The sequence below is a fragment of the Mytilus californianus genome, unplaced genomic scaffold (assembly GCF_021869535.1).
Source record: "Mytilus californianus isolate M0D057914Y unplaced genomic scaffold, xbMytCali1.0.p SCAF_7, whole genome shotgun sequence".
NCBI lineage: Eukaryota > Metazoa > Mollusca > Bivalvia > Mytilida > Mytilidae > Mytilus > Mytilus californianus.
In genome coordinates, this window is record NW_026262723.1 from 17,842,755 (window position 1) to 17,855,138 (window position 12,384).

General features: G+C 31.7%; 1 protein-coding gene across 1 annotated transcript in view; it reads left to right on the plus strand.

Moving 5' to 3' along the window:
- The window catches only part of LOC127709287 (dynein beta chain, ciliary-like), a 55,296-nt gene that overhangs the window by 13,508 nt on the left and 29,404 nt on the right, over positions 1-12,384 (plus strand). The window contains exons 10-20 of the mRNA XM_052214745.1: positions 1,442-1,510; positions 1,995-2,377; positions 2,843-3,087; positions 3,510-4,097; positions 4,523-4,692; positions 5,659-5,881; positions 6,435-6,638; positions 6,903-7,304; positions 7,791-8,036; positions 8,938-9,162; positions 11,935-12,153. Coding sequence (XP_052070705.1) covers positions 1,442-1,510; positions 1,995-2,377; positions 2,843-3,087; positions 3,510-4,097; positions 4,523-4,692; positions 5,659-5,881; positions 6,435-6,638; positions 6,903-7,304; positions 7,791-8,036; positions 8,938-9,162; positions 11,935-12,153 — 2,974 coding nt within the window. The remainder of the gene's footprint in view (positions 1-1,441; positions 1,511-1,994; positions 2,378-2,842; positions 3,088-3,509; positions 4,098-4,522; positions 4,693-5,658; positions 5,882-6,434; positions 6,639-6,902; positions 7,305-7,790; positions 8,037-8,937; positions 9,163-11,934; positions 12,154-12,384) is intronic.

Sequence of the window (12,384 nt, forward strand, 5' to 3'; positions counted from 1 at the left end):
ATTGAGAATGGAAATGGGGAATATGTCAAAGAGACAACAACCCGACTAAAGAGCAGATAACAGCCGAAGGCCACCAATAAGTCTTCAACGCAGCAAGAAAATCCCACACCAGGAGGTGGTCCTCAGCTGGCCCCTAAATAAAATTGTGTACTAGTTCAGTGAAAATGGATGTCATACTAAACTCCAAAACATATAAATGAACGAAAAATTAAAAAACATACAAGACAAAAAATTAAAAAACATACAAGACAAACAATTAAAGATATAGATATCAAGATCCAGGAAAGGGCAGTGTTCATTGTTAGTATTAGCTTTATTTAAGGTCAGTTCGGCAGGATAAATAGATCTCTTTAGTGGACATATTGAAGTTGTCATTATTGAGAGCCAATATATCATCTAAATATCTAAAAGTGTTATTAAATTTTTGAATCAAGATGTTGTTTCAAAGGGTCTTTGCTGATTTTAGTCATAAATTGTAACTCATAACAATACAGAAACAGGTCCGCAATAAGGGGTGCACAGTTAGTCCCCATGGGAATTCCAATAACTTGACGATATATGGAATCTCCATAGCGAACAAAAAAGTTATCTAGTAAAAATTCAAGGGCAGTTATAGTATCAAAGCAGGTCCAGTTGACATAGTTCTTTTGTTTGTTGTTACTAAAAAATGACCTGAAAAAGAGTTTGAACATATATATTCACATTCTGACTTTTTAAATGCCTACCATACTTGTGTTAACTCTGTTTACAAGTAGTCAAGTCTTTAAAACTTTTACCAAGAGCTATTTAAAACAGAATATTTAAGGTTGTTGAAGCCTGGATTACTCAAGTGGAATTCTGGTGAACTCTGATTAAGTCACTTGAATCAAGTTTCATCTGATGAACAATATTGATATATCAGCCTTCTCTAGAAACCAAAAGCCATATGAACCAGTCCAGTTAAAATGTTTTTTTCTGAAAAGATGACCATGCAGCAATATAGATTTAAAGAACTTTTATGACAACTGATTTTGAGCTTGTAGGTAAAAAGGAAATGCCTGTACCAAGTCAGGAATATTACAGTTGTTTGTCATTCGTCTGATGTGTTTGAGCTTTTGGTTTTGTCATTTGATAAGAGACTTTCTGTTTTGAATTTTCCTTGGAGTTCGGTATTTTTGTTATTTTTCTTTTTCATGAAGACAAATCGATATTTATCTGTTTTATCAGATTTATAAAATTTAACTGAACTGACCAATTGTGAAAAAAAATATGTCAGTCTATATTAAATAACTCATGATTTGATAAGATATATGCGATCAACAACTTGACATATGATATATAGACGCTTGTCCATTGGTGAAACCATATCTTGACCTCTAGACTTCTTTTTATCTGTGTCTTTCTGTTTATATTGAATTGCTGTCTCATGCATGAAAGGTATATATTTTGATTTTATTTTCAGATGTATGCAAGGAGAAGAGGCTAAATTAGTTTATACCAAGTATGAAGAAATGTTGCAACTTCTGAATGGGTAGGAATATTTTGTTGGTCAGTTGCAAGTTATTTCAATGCATTTCAACTTCTAAATATAGAACTACAAAAATGTGCATGTTGATTATAGAGGAGATATGGAGTTTTGGCATAGTTAGGAGAAAAAAATCCAAAATAGAAAAAAAAAAACTGTTTGAACTAGCAGACATCACTTGCTTTGAAATCTAAATACTGAAAATTTGGAATAGCTATGGCAGTCTCATTTTCTTGTTAATTGTAATTGTGTCTAAAATTAAATTGTGCAAAATCAAATGCCTCACATATTTTGTACATTGAAAATAAAAAAAGATGTACACCAGAAACATTTTTGGGTGGGATGTTGAGTATCATAAATAAAATGTCGCAAGAATGGCAGGTACATTTTGGTAAGTACGGGATATTATTTAAGGTAATATAATCAATGGGACGGATTTATTCAAATTGACTAAGTTAATTATTTTTATTTCTTTTTAATATGATTTTAGTTGGAATGACGAGGTATACAGTGAATGGACTGCTGGTGTAACTGAAGCATGTTCATTTAACATGAGTCAGCCATTGATCGTCAGGAACGAGGAGACCAGACTCATCACTGTAAACTTTGACCCTCAACTTACTGCTGTGCTACGTGAGGTCAAGTACTTAGATGGACGTGAAGAGCAAGAAATTCCTGAATCTGCTAAAGGAATGTTTGCTAAGAATGATACATTGTGGCGTTTTGTTACCAACTTAGATTTGACTGTCCATTTGTATAATAAAGTTAGAAATACTATCTTGGAAGTTGAATTTCCACTGGTTGAAGGCCAGCTACAAGATATTGATGTCCAACTTGAACAGGCTGAGAAATCACTAAACTGGGAAAGTGATGGTACGTGTATTCTTTAGTTTTGACATTACCTACATTTTATTTGTTGTGTACTTCAGTTTTACTTTATAACATATAGAAAATTCTACAATTTTTTTTTTAAATGATAATATTATTCATACTTTTTATTTGTCATATTCTTTAGTTTTACTTTATTACATACAAAAAATGCTATAATTTTTATTTTGATAATATTTTTCATACTTTTTATTTGTTGTATTGTTCAATTTTACTTGATTACATACAAAAAAATGCTATGATTTTTATAATGATCAATGCTTCGACTTCTTTTTTGAATCAAATACTTCTTTCAGTGACATTTGTAATATTATACAATTTTTCATTTTAAGATAGTTTTTGTCTTGTTTTTTATTTTCAAGTTATTAATAATTTGACATTTAGATTTGATATGGCATGACAAATTTTCTAGTCACTCAATATTTTATAATTTTCTTTTGAAAATTGTAGGTGTGTGGGATTATATTCAAAAGACGCGAGACCAAGTGATTGATCTAGAATCACGTGTCCAGAAAGCTAAAGATAATGTGGAAGAAATTAAAAAACAAATGTCAACCTGGAGCAAGACACCACTGTTTGAACGTAAGGAAGATAAACATGAAACACTCCTCAACTTGGACGACAGAAAGGAACGACTCGAAAAACGTTACTCTAATATTAAAGATATTGGCAATAAGATACATGAACTTTTAAAGGTAAGACTTATGGAGGTGGCAGAAAGAACGTGGATGTCAATTTTTTTTATACGTTTAAAGTTTTAAATAAAAAAAAAGACATGAATTGGTCAAGATTTGTTTGGAATTTAACATTTTAGAAAAACAAACCAAAACAAAAGGACTTAGAAAAATGAAAAAAAGGACACAACATTACAGAAAAGGTTGACTTCAATATAAAAATAAGGAGATGAGGTTTGATTGGCAATGAGACAACTATCCACCAAAGTTCAAATAAAATGGATGTAAGCAATTATAGGTAACCTTACGGCCTTCAACAATGAGAAAAAGTAATACCGTATAGTGGGCAATAAAAGGCCCCGACATGTTCCTTATATCAAATAAATTTTTGTGACATCTTCTTAATATCAGTTTTATGTGTGGTACATTTGATTTGTTTTCAGAACAATCTGCAATTTTTCAAAGCTGATGCTAACACAGATATATGGAAAGCATATGTTGATTATGTGGATGAAATGGTTGTTGATGGATTCTTCAACACGATACATTGCAGTATCAAATTTGTATTAGACAACACTGATTCTAAAGTTGAAGTTGATCCATTGTTTGAAGCACAGCTAGAACTCCAGGTACCAGAGATGGTCTTCATACCTTCACTAGATTATGGAGTTGCCGATGGATTTTATGACTTGGTGGATGGACTTGTTGGTGACATTTACAAGCAAGCGTCATTGATTCCACGTCTTGCTGCTCATAGTGGACAGGAAAATTATCAGCCTGATCTAGAAGAAATGGAAGAATTGTCCGACATGAGAAGTGATCTTATGGACAGAATTAATAATATCATGAATAAAGCTATTGAGTATAGAAATTCTTTTGATAATTATGCTTACCTGTGGGTTGATGATAGGAACGAGTTTATGAGACAGTTCTTACTGTACAACCATGTTCTCACACAAGAAGAGATAGAAGCTCATGCAGATGACAGTGTACCAGAAAATCCACCAACACTGAAACAGTTTAAAGAACAGGTAATTTTTCAAACAACAGAACTTCAAATAAGTTATTGGAATCAATTATAATTGGAAAAGAAATTATAGACTGCATGGTTTCCATTCTCGCATTTTGCAAGAAAGGAAATTAAAAAAAAAATAAAAGTGGTAAAAAAAAAATGTTTTTCAAAAGAATTAAAATGGTTTGACAATATTTATTAGTTTCTAGTATTGGTGTTTTTTCAGAATTTTTTTTTCTGTTGAAAAAACAAATTGGTTATAAATAATTCACTAGTTTTAAAATAAAATTTTGCACTGTGAAGACAGATAATGGCAATAAAAAAAAAATCTTTTGTGATATACCAAAAACATTCAAGTAGAAGTATTTTTCAATAGTATAATTTCATTTAAACCTAAGAGATTTTTTGATATTTGAAAAAGCAGAATGTGGTTTTGTTTTATAGATTGACACCTATGAGAAGATATATGAGGAAGCAGAACAGATACAACCAACACAATTGTTTGAGAGCTGGTTTAGAGTCAATTCTAAACCATTCAAACAAGCTTTACTCAACACCATCAAACGTTGGAGTTACATGTTTAAACAACATCTCATTGATCATGTCACTAACAGGTTTGTCATTTGCACAATTTTGGTCAATTCTCAAATCAAAAGTTTAGTTCATTTACCATTTGAAAGTGATAATATTTGAGTTTTCAGAATTATGTCAATTTGTGATTTGGGCCTTGGTGGCCAAGTGGTCTAAGTAATCAATAACTACTATATCACTAACCAGTCAACACTGAGGTTGTGAGTTGGAATCCCGCACGGGGCAGGTGCTATTTACTCCAATCTTAATTGACTAGGATTGTCAGTTTTCCTACCGAAGGTCATGGTTCTCTCTGGGTACTCCGGCTTACTCCACCAATAAAAACTGACCGCCACGAAATAGCACAATAGTGTTGAAAGTGGCTTTAAACACCAATCAATCAATCAATCAATCAATCAATTTGTGATTTCACAATTTTATGACTGAGTGGTCATTCCCAAAACTATTCCTGACAATTTCAAAATATGACAAAATTTTAGTATTGAGTAATACTTTTTAAAACAGGGCCTCAAAACACATTGTTTCAAGAAAACATATCTTTTTCAATAGATTTACCCATGATCCTTAATAGTTTTTCAATCCATATATGAAACAAGTAAAACAGAGGATATATGCTTATACATATTCCATATATGATATTTATGCCAAATGGAACAATAATTTGCTTCCTGTATTTTTCTATAGGGATTAGTAATTATTAATTATTTAAGAAGGTATTTGAAGTTTTCAAAATTATTGATTTTTTTTTTCAAATTGGAAATAGTAATTTATGATAAGGAAACTTTGGTGCTCTATTTGTTTAAAAAATAAGGGGCTAGGTATTTGGCAAAACCAATGGTTATTAAAAATTTATTAAAATAGCACACTTAAATATTTTGATTAATAAAAAGATGGCAAGCATAGTGACAGGAATACTTAATAGGTCGAATACAATATATACTTTTCTGTATTTCATTTCTTGAGTCAAATCTGTGTTTTTTATGTTACAGTTTGAAGGAATTAACTGACTTCATCAAGACAACAGATGGAGGATTAGAAAAACCAGTTGAAGAGGGTGATTATGATGGTTTGGTCATGTGCATGGGTTATCTGCTGGCTGTTAAAGATCGACAAGCTACAACAGATGAGATGTTTGAACCATTGAAACAAACCATAGAATTGCTGAAAACTTATGATCAAGAAATGCCAGAAGAAGTTCACCTTCAGTTACAGGTATGACATGAGAAATGTTGCAACCTAGGGTAAGGGACATTACTCTTGAAAATCACTTGTATGTTTGTGTCAACCATTTTCATAAATATATTTTAAGCTTCTAAGTTACACAGATTATTTAATATTGTTTCACTTAATACTTAAAAAGCATTGATGAAGCTGCCTATAAAAACACATCATTTATAGAGCTCTATCTCCATTAACTCATGTCTAACCCCATAAATTAACAATCATCAGTGGAATATTACTAAAGTGAGAAGGATAAAAACAAGCTTGTTTAAGTATTTTAAAGAGAGGCGAAAGATACCAAAGGGCCATTCAAACTCAAAGGTCAAAAACAAACTGATAACTCCATGGCTAAAAAAAACAAAAATGACCAAAAGACACAACATAAAGAACCAAAGACTAAGCAACATGAACACTACTAAAGATGTTTAAATGTTTTGGTTGCTTTGATGAAATATCAAAGAAAAGCACACACATGTACAGTATCAAGTAGTAACGTGAAATCTGCAGAATTTAGTTTATAATTCTCGTAATGTTTATGTTTTAGGAATTACCTGAGCAATGGAAAAACACAAAGAAGATTGCAATAACTGTGAAACAACAAGTGGCACCACTGCAAGCTACAGAAGTGGCAAATATCAGACGTAAAACTGCTACATTTGATGTCAACCAACACAAGTTCAGGGAACAGTTCCGTACCATACCACCATTCAGATACAACTGTGAAAAGCCTTATGATAGCATTGATATAGTTAGTAATTTTCCTCTGGAATACAAATTATTTTTCATGTTTAAAAAGAAACTTCATTCATCTAGTTTTGCCTCAGTATTGATTTTCTCACAGAAATTTGTGCTAAATAATTTATGGTCCATTAATGTAGTCTGATGAAGCCTCTGCTGCGGTCTATGATCATTTGAAAACAAGGCTAGGCTTGAATTATATTTGGACGAAAGATAAATGCAACTATTCTCAATGCCACAGTCAATAACTAATAATATTTGAACTATTTTGTAGTATCACTTAGAAATTGCTGAGATGGAAAAAGAAATGGCCAAACTTTTAGATGCAGCAGGTCTTTTTGAGGTCAATGTGCCAGATTTTAAACAGCTGAAACAGTGTCGAAAAGAAATCAAATTACTTAAAACTTTATGGGATTATATTGTGATGGTGAGGAGCAGTTTTGAGGACTGGAAGACAACTCCATGGAAAGAAATCAATGTAGAACAGATGGATATGGACTGTAAGAAGTTTGCCAAGGATATTCGTCAGTTAGACAAAGAAATGAGAGCTTGGGACTCTTACACTGGTGTAGAGGACAGCGTAAAGAACATGTTGACATCACTAAGAGCTGTCAGTGAATTACAGAATGATGCCATTAGGGAACGCCATTGGCAACAACTCATGGCTGCCACTAAGGTTGGCATTTAATTAATAATGCTTATTATCATCTTCCTCGAAGAAATAATGTTTTTGTAATTGTATTTGTGCTTTTGACTTTCATCAATGTATCGGCAGGGTTTTTGATTTTTATGTTTCTATCTCTTAATGATCAAATTAATGCTGGGTTATATTCTCGTAATTATATCATAATTGTGAACTAGGGGAAAATAAATATCTGATGAAAATTTCCCACTTAACTGTGTGCTGAACACCTGTAACTTCTGACTCTAAAACATGTCATCCTTTTTTAACCTTTTAGTTTCTTTCCAATCCTAAATGATGCATGCTTTGCACATTCAGTTCAAATTAATCCTACTACAATTTTTTTTTAATTAATTAAATATCATGTCTATTAATGATTATTTATGTTTTATAAAATTACACATATTTAAATTAAAAAATTAAAATACACATAGTGTGAAAATTTGGAATAACTAAAAAATTTTAACAAATTTTTAACAGGTACGCTTTGTTATGGATGAAAGCACCACTCTTGCTGACTTGCTTTCCTTGAATCTTCACAATTTTGAGGAGGAAGTGAGAACTATCGTAGACAAAGCTGTGAAGGAAATGAGTATGGAGAAGGTTCTTAAGGAACTGGATGTAACCTGGTCACAGATGGAGTTTGAACACGATCCACATCCACGAACAAAGATTACTACTCTTAGAACAAGTGAGGAGTTGATTGACACTCTTGAGGATAACCAGGTACTTTAGTTATGGGGAAATATTGGAACGAGGATTGATAGAGTAAACTTTCATTTTATTTTTTTTAATTTATTTTTTTGGGGGAGAGGGGCTTAACACATGAGATCATCACCATTTTCCTCCAATGTTGCCTGTTTTGTGCATTCAAGTTTTGTATGGTAATTCAGTAATTATGTATACAAGGTGTGATATTTTTTTAGTGTCAGAATTGATAGAAGAAAGTTATAGATTTATCAAAAAATTGTTACTTTTGTAAAATCACACAATAAATAACATACAATGAGTATCACTATATTTTATGTTTTTATTAAAGGAAATAGGTCTCTATTTGAATTTTGATAATTTTTCCCAGTGTTCTATAGTTGAGTATTTTTTCCATGGAATAATATTCAATATATTTTTATTGCTGAGAAACTGGAATATGATACATGCCTTAACTTTATGTCACAACTGTACATTTAATTTTATTTGCTATGAGTAAGTTTCTCTGCATGTAGAATAAATATATAGACTTTTATAAATTATATCCCCACGCAAGGAGTAGAGGCTATATTACAATCACCTTGTCTGTCTATTGTACATCCAACAAACTTTTCTCAGAAATTACCAAACAGAATGACTACATATTTGGTCAGCAGCAGTGATGAGTTGTAATGTTTGAACACTTTGTGGATCTAGTGATAAGCTGTAGTATTTGAGCACTTTTTGGATCTATCAGAGAGCTATTTTCTGTTTGCCTATACTTTGAATTTTTTCAATATGATGGATGAACTTTTAATTTTTCATCACACATTTCTCCAATAATGCTGAACAGAATGACTTAATATAAATGTAGCCTGTGTTTACTTTTCTGAAGTTGTCTATATATTTCATTTAATCATTTTCTGTAATAATCTTTCAGGTACAACTGCAAAATATGCTGTCATCCAAATTCATTGCCCATTTCCTACAAGAAGTATCAGGTTGGCAAAAGAAACTCTCCACAGCAGATCAGGTTATCCAAATATGGATGGAAGTTCAGAGAACTTGGTCACATTTAGAAAGTATTTTCATTGGCTCAGAAGATATCAGAAATCAGTTGCCTGAAGATTCCAAAAGATTTGATGGAATTGACAGTGATTTCAAGGTAAGACGATTGTTTACTAGGCATGGTCTAACAAACATAACTAGTCATCTAAGAAGTACTACATATTAGAATTTGAAATATTGTCAAGTTAAGAATCTTTTCAATGTGATTTTGCATGTAAAACAGTAATTCAACACCTAAAAATACACATTGAATTCTCATATTGAAAGAAGTAGATTTCTTACTACTGAATTTTCTTGTGTCACATATGACAGCTCTTGAGGTCACTTATTACCAGTTTGATTGTAAGTGTTTTCACAACTACATATGTATAAAGCAATTTATATTCAAAATTTGGTGTACTATGCATTCATTTATTTTCATGGGAACCGATTTTCATGGATTAAGGAAAAATTATATTTTCGTGGATATTTGATTTTGTGGTCTTGATAAAATCTGCATACAAGCAAGCCTGGGGTAATGGAAATTTGTAATTGTAATGCATTGTAATATTACATTTTGTTGATGTAATGCAAAGTAATTTGTAATGCACATTTTCTGCATTACAATTTACAATTACATGTAATGTAATGATTACTTTAGTTAAAAATCAATGTAATGCCTCCATTACTGTACATTACTTTTCATTACAAATTGGTAAAATATATAAAATTGAAGAATATAGTAAAATAAAAAGAAAATATTAACAAAAACAAAAGAAAATATTGAATAACATTATTGTCACAGTTAATTACTGTATTAAATCATTATAGATAGTTTGCCCTTAAAAAATCTTCTAAAAATAATTATTAAACAAAACTATATAGATGAATGGACAAAATATGAAGATGAAATTTTCATAATTCTATACACACCTTACATGTATTTCAATGAAAGATTGAATATGTCAATCAACATTTTTACACCAAACTGCGGTTGTTATTTTACCTAATTAATATCAAAATGTTTTTATTGCAATCAAATCTTCTCAACTTATGTTTGTCCTCACAGAGCCCTTAGGCATTTAACAAGATAATCCTTTAATTGCACATTTATTATATCCCTTTGAAATCCGTTTATGATGTCTTAATGATTAAGTGATCAATGTTAGAAACAAAATTATATGATAATTTATTTATTTTTCAAGTATTTGAAGTCTATGTCACTAACACTGTATATATATGTACATAAACCCCAGTAATATTTATCAATTTCTTATAAAAATCTGTTTTTTAAATGTTTTTATATTAAAAAAGTAGTGTAATGTAATGCATTACACAGGCAAAGTAATTGTAATATAATGCGTTACATGTGAGAAAAAATGTAATTGTAATTGTAATTGTAATGAAAAAATCACAAAGTAATTGTAATGCAATGCATTACATTGCAATGTAATGGCCCCAGGCCTGCATACAAGCCTTAAGGATTTTTTTACTTTCTTAGCCATTTTATTTGTTGTTCACTTGTACCCATGAAATCCATGAAAATAGATATTCACAAATAATAATGTATCCGCAGTCATTTTTTTGTCGAGCCTGCGACTTTTGTCGCAGAAAGCTCGACATAGGGATAGTGATCCGGCGGCGGTGGCGGCGTTTGCTAACTTCTTAAAAGCTTTAAAATTTAGAAGGTGGAAGACCTGGATGCTTCATACTTTGTATATGGATGCCTCATGTTACGAAGTTTCCGTCAGTCACATGTCCAATGTCCTTGACCTCATTTTCATGGTTCAGTGACTACTTGAAAAAAAATGTTAAATTCTCTCTTATTATAAGTAATAGGATAACTATATTTGGTATGTGCGTACCTTGCAAGGTATTCATGCCCGTCAGACAGTTTTCACTTGACCTCGACCTCATTTCATGGATCAGTGAACAAGGTTAAGTTTTGGTGGTCAAGTCCATATCTCAGATACTATAAGCAATAGGTCTAGTATATTCGGTGTATGGAAGGACTGTAAGGTGTACATGTCTAACTGGCAGGTGTCATCTGACCTTGACCTCATTTTCATGGTTCAGTAGTTATAGTTAAGTTTTTGTGTTTGGTCTGTTTTTCTTATACTGTATGCAATAGGTCTTCTATATTTGGTGTATGGAATGATTGTAAGGTGTACATGTCTAGCTGGCAGGTGTCATCTGACCTTGACCTCATTTTCATGGTTCAGTGGTCAAAGTTAAATTTTGAGTTTTGGTCTTTTTTTCTAATACTATATGCAATAGGTCAACTATTTTTGGTGTATGGAAATATTTTATGATCTATATGCAGTCGCGCAGGTTTCATTTGACCTTGACCTCATTTTCACGGTTCATTGATCAATGTTAAGTTTATGTATTTTGGTCTGTTTTTCTTAAACTATAAGCAATAGGTCAACTATATTTTTTGTATAGAAGGATTGTAAGCTTTATATGTCTGTCTAGCTGGTATCATCTGACCTTGACCTCATTTTGTTGATTCATTGGTCAATGTTAAGTTTTCATGGTTAAGTTTGTTTCTTAGATACTATAAGCAATAGGTCAACTATATTTAATGCATAGGTTGATTGCAAGGTGTACATGTCTGCCTGGAATGGTTCATCTGACCTTGACCTCATTTTCATGGTTCATTGGTCAATGTTAAGTTTTCTTGGTTAAGTCTGTTTCTTAGAAACTATAAGCAATAGGTCACCTATATTTAGTGTATTGAATGATTGTAAGGTTGATAGTTGTAGTAAAGCTTCATATTTAGGACTATCAACATAATATCAATGGTTAGTAAAGAAGGCGAGACATTTCAGCGTGTGCACTCTTGTTCAAAACTTTTGCTAACTTTTTCTGTATTTATTGTGTTTTGCAGGAATTAGTGTCTGAAGTGGAGAAGACAAAGAATGTTGTTGATGCTACTAACCAGCCAAATTTGTTTGACAGACTAGAGGCTATCCAAGGTCAATTGACCCTCTGTGAGAAGGCGTTAGCTGAGTATTTAGAAACAAAGAGATTGGCATTCCCAAGATTTTACTTCTGCTCCTCAGCAGACTTGTTGGATATTCTGTCTAATGGAAATAATCCACCAGTTGTAAGTATAATGGCAAACTACATATTCACAAGAAAAACTAATATGCTGAAACAAACTTCAAACTAAAATCAAACCTAAAACATTCAAACTGGGTGGATGTTTAGAAAAGAAAAATTGTGAATAGAAGTTAATTTTGAAATTGTCATTGTCAGCCACCCAACAATAGAATTTAACCCCAAAATATGATCTTTAAACAGCATCATACAGCTTTCAAAACTAATGGAGCACTTA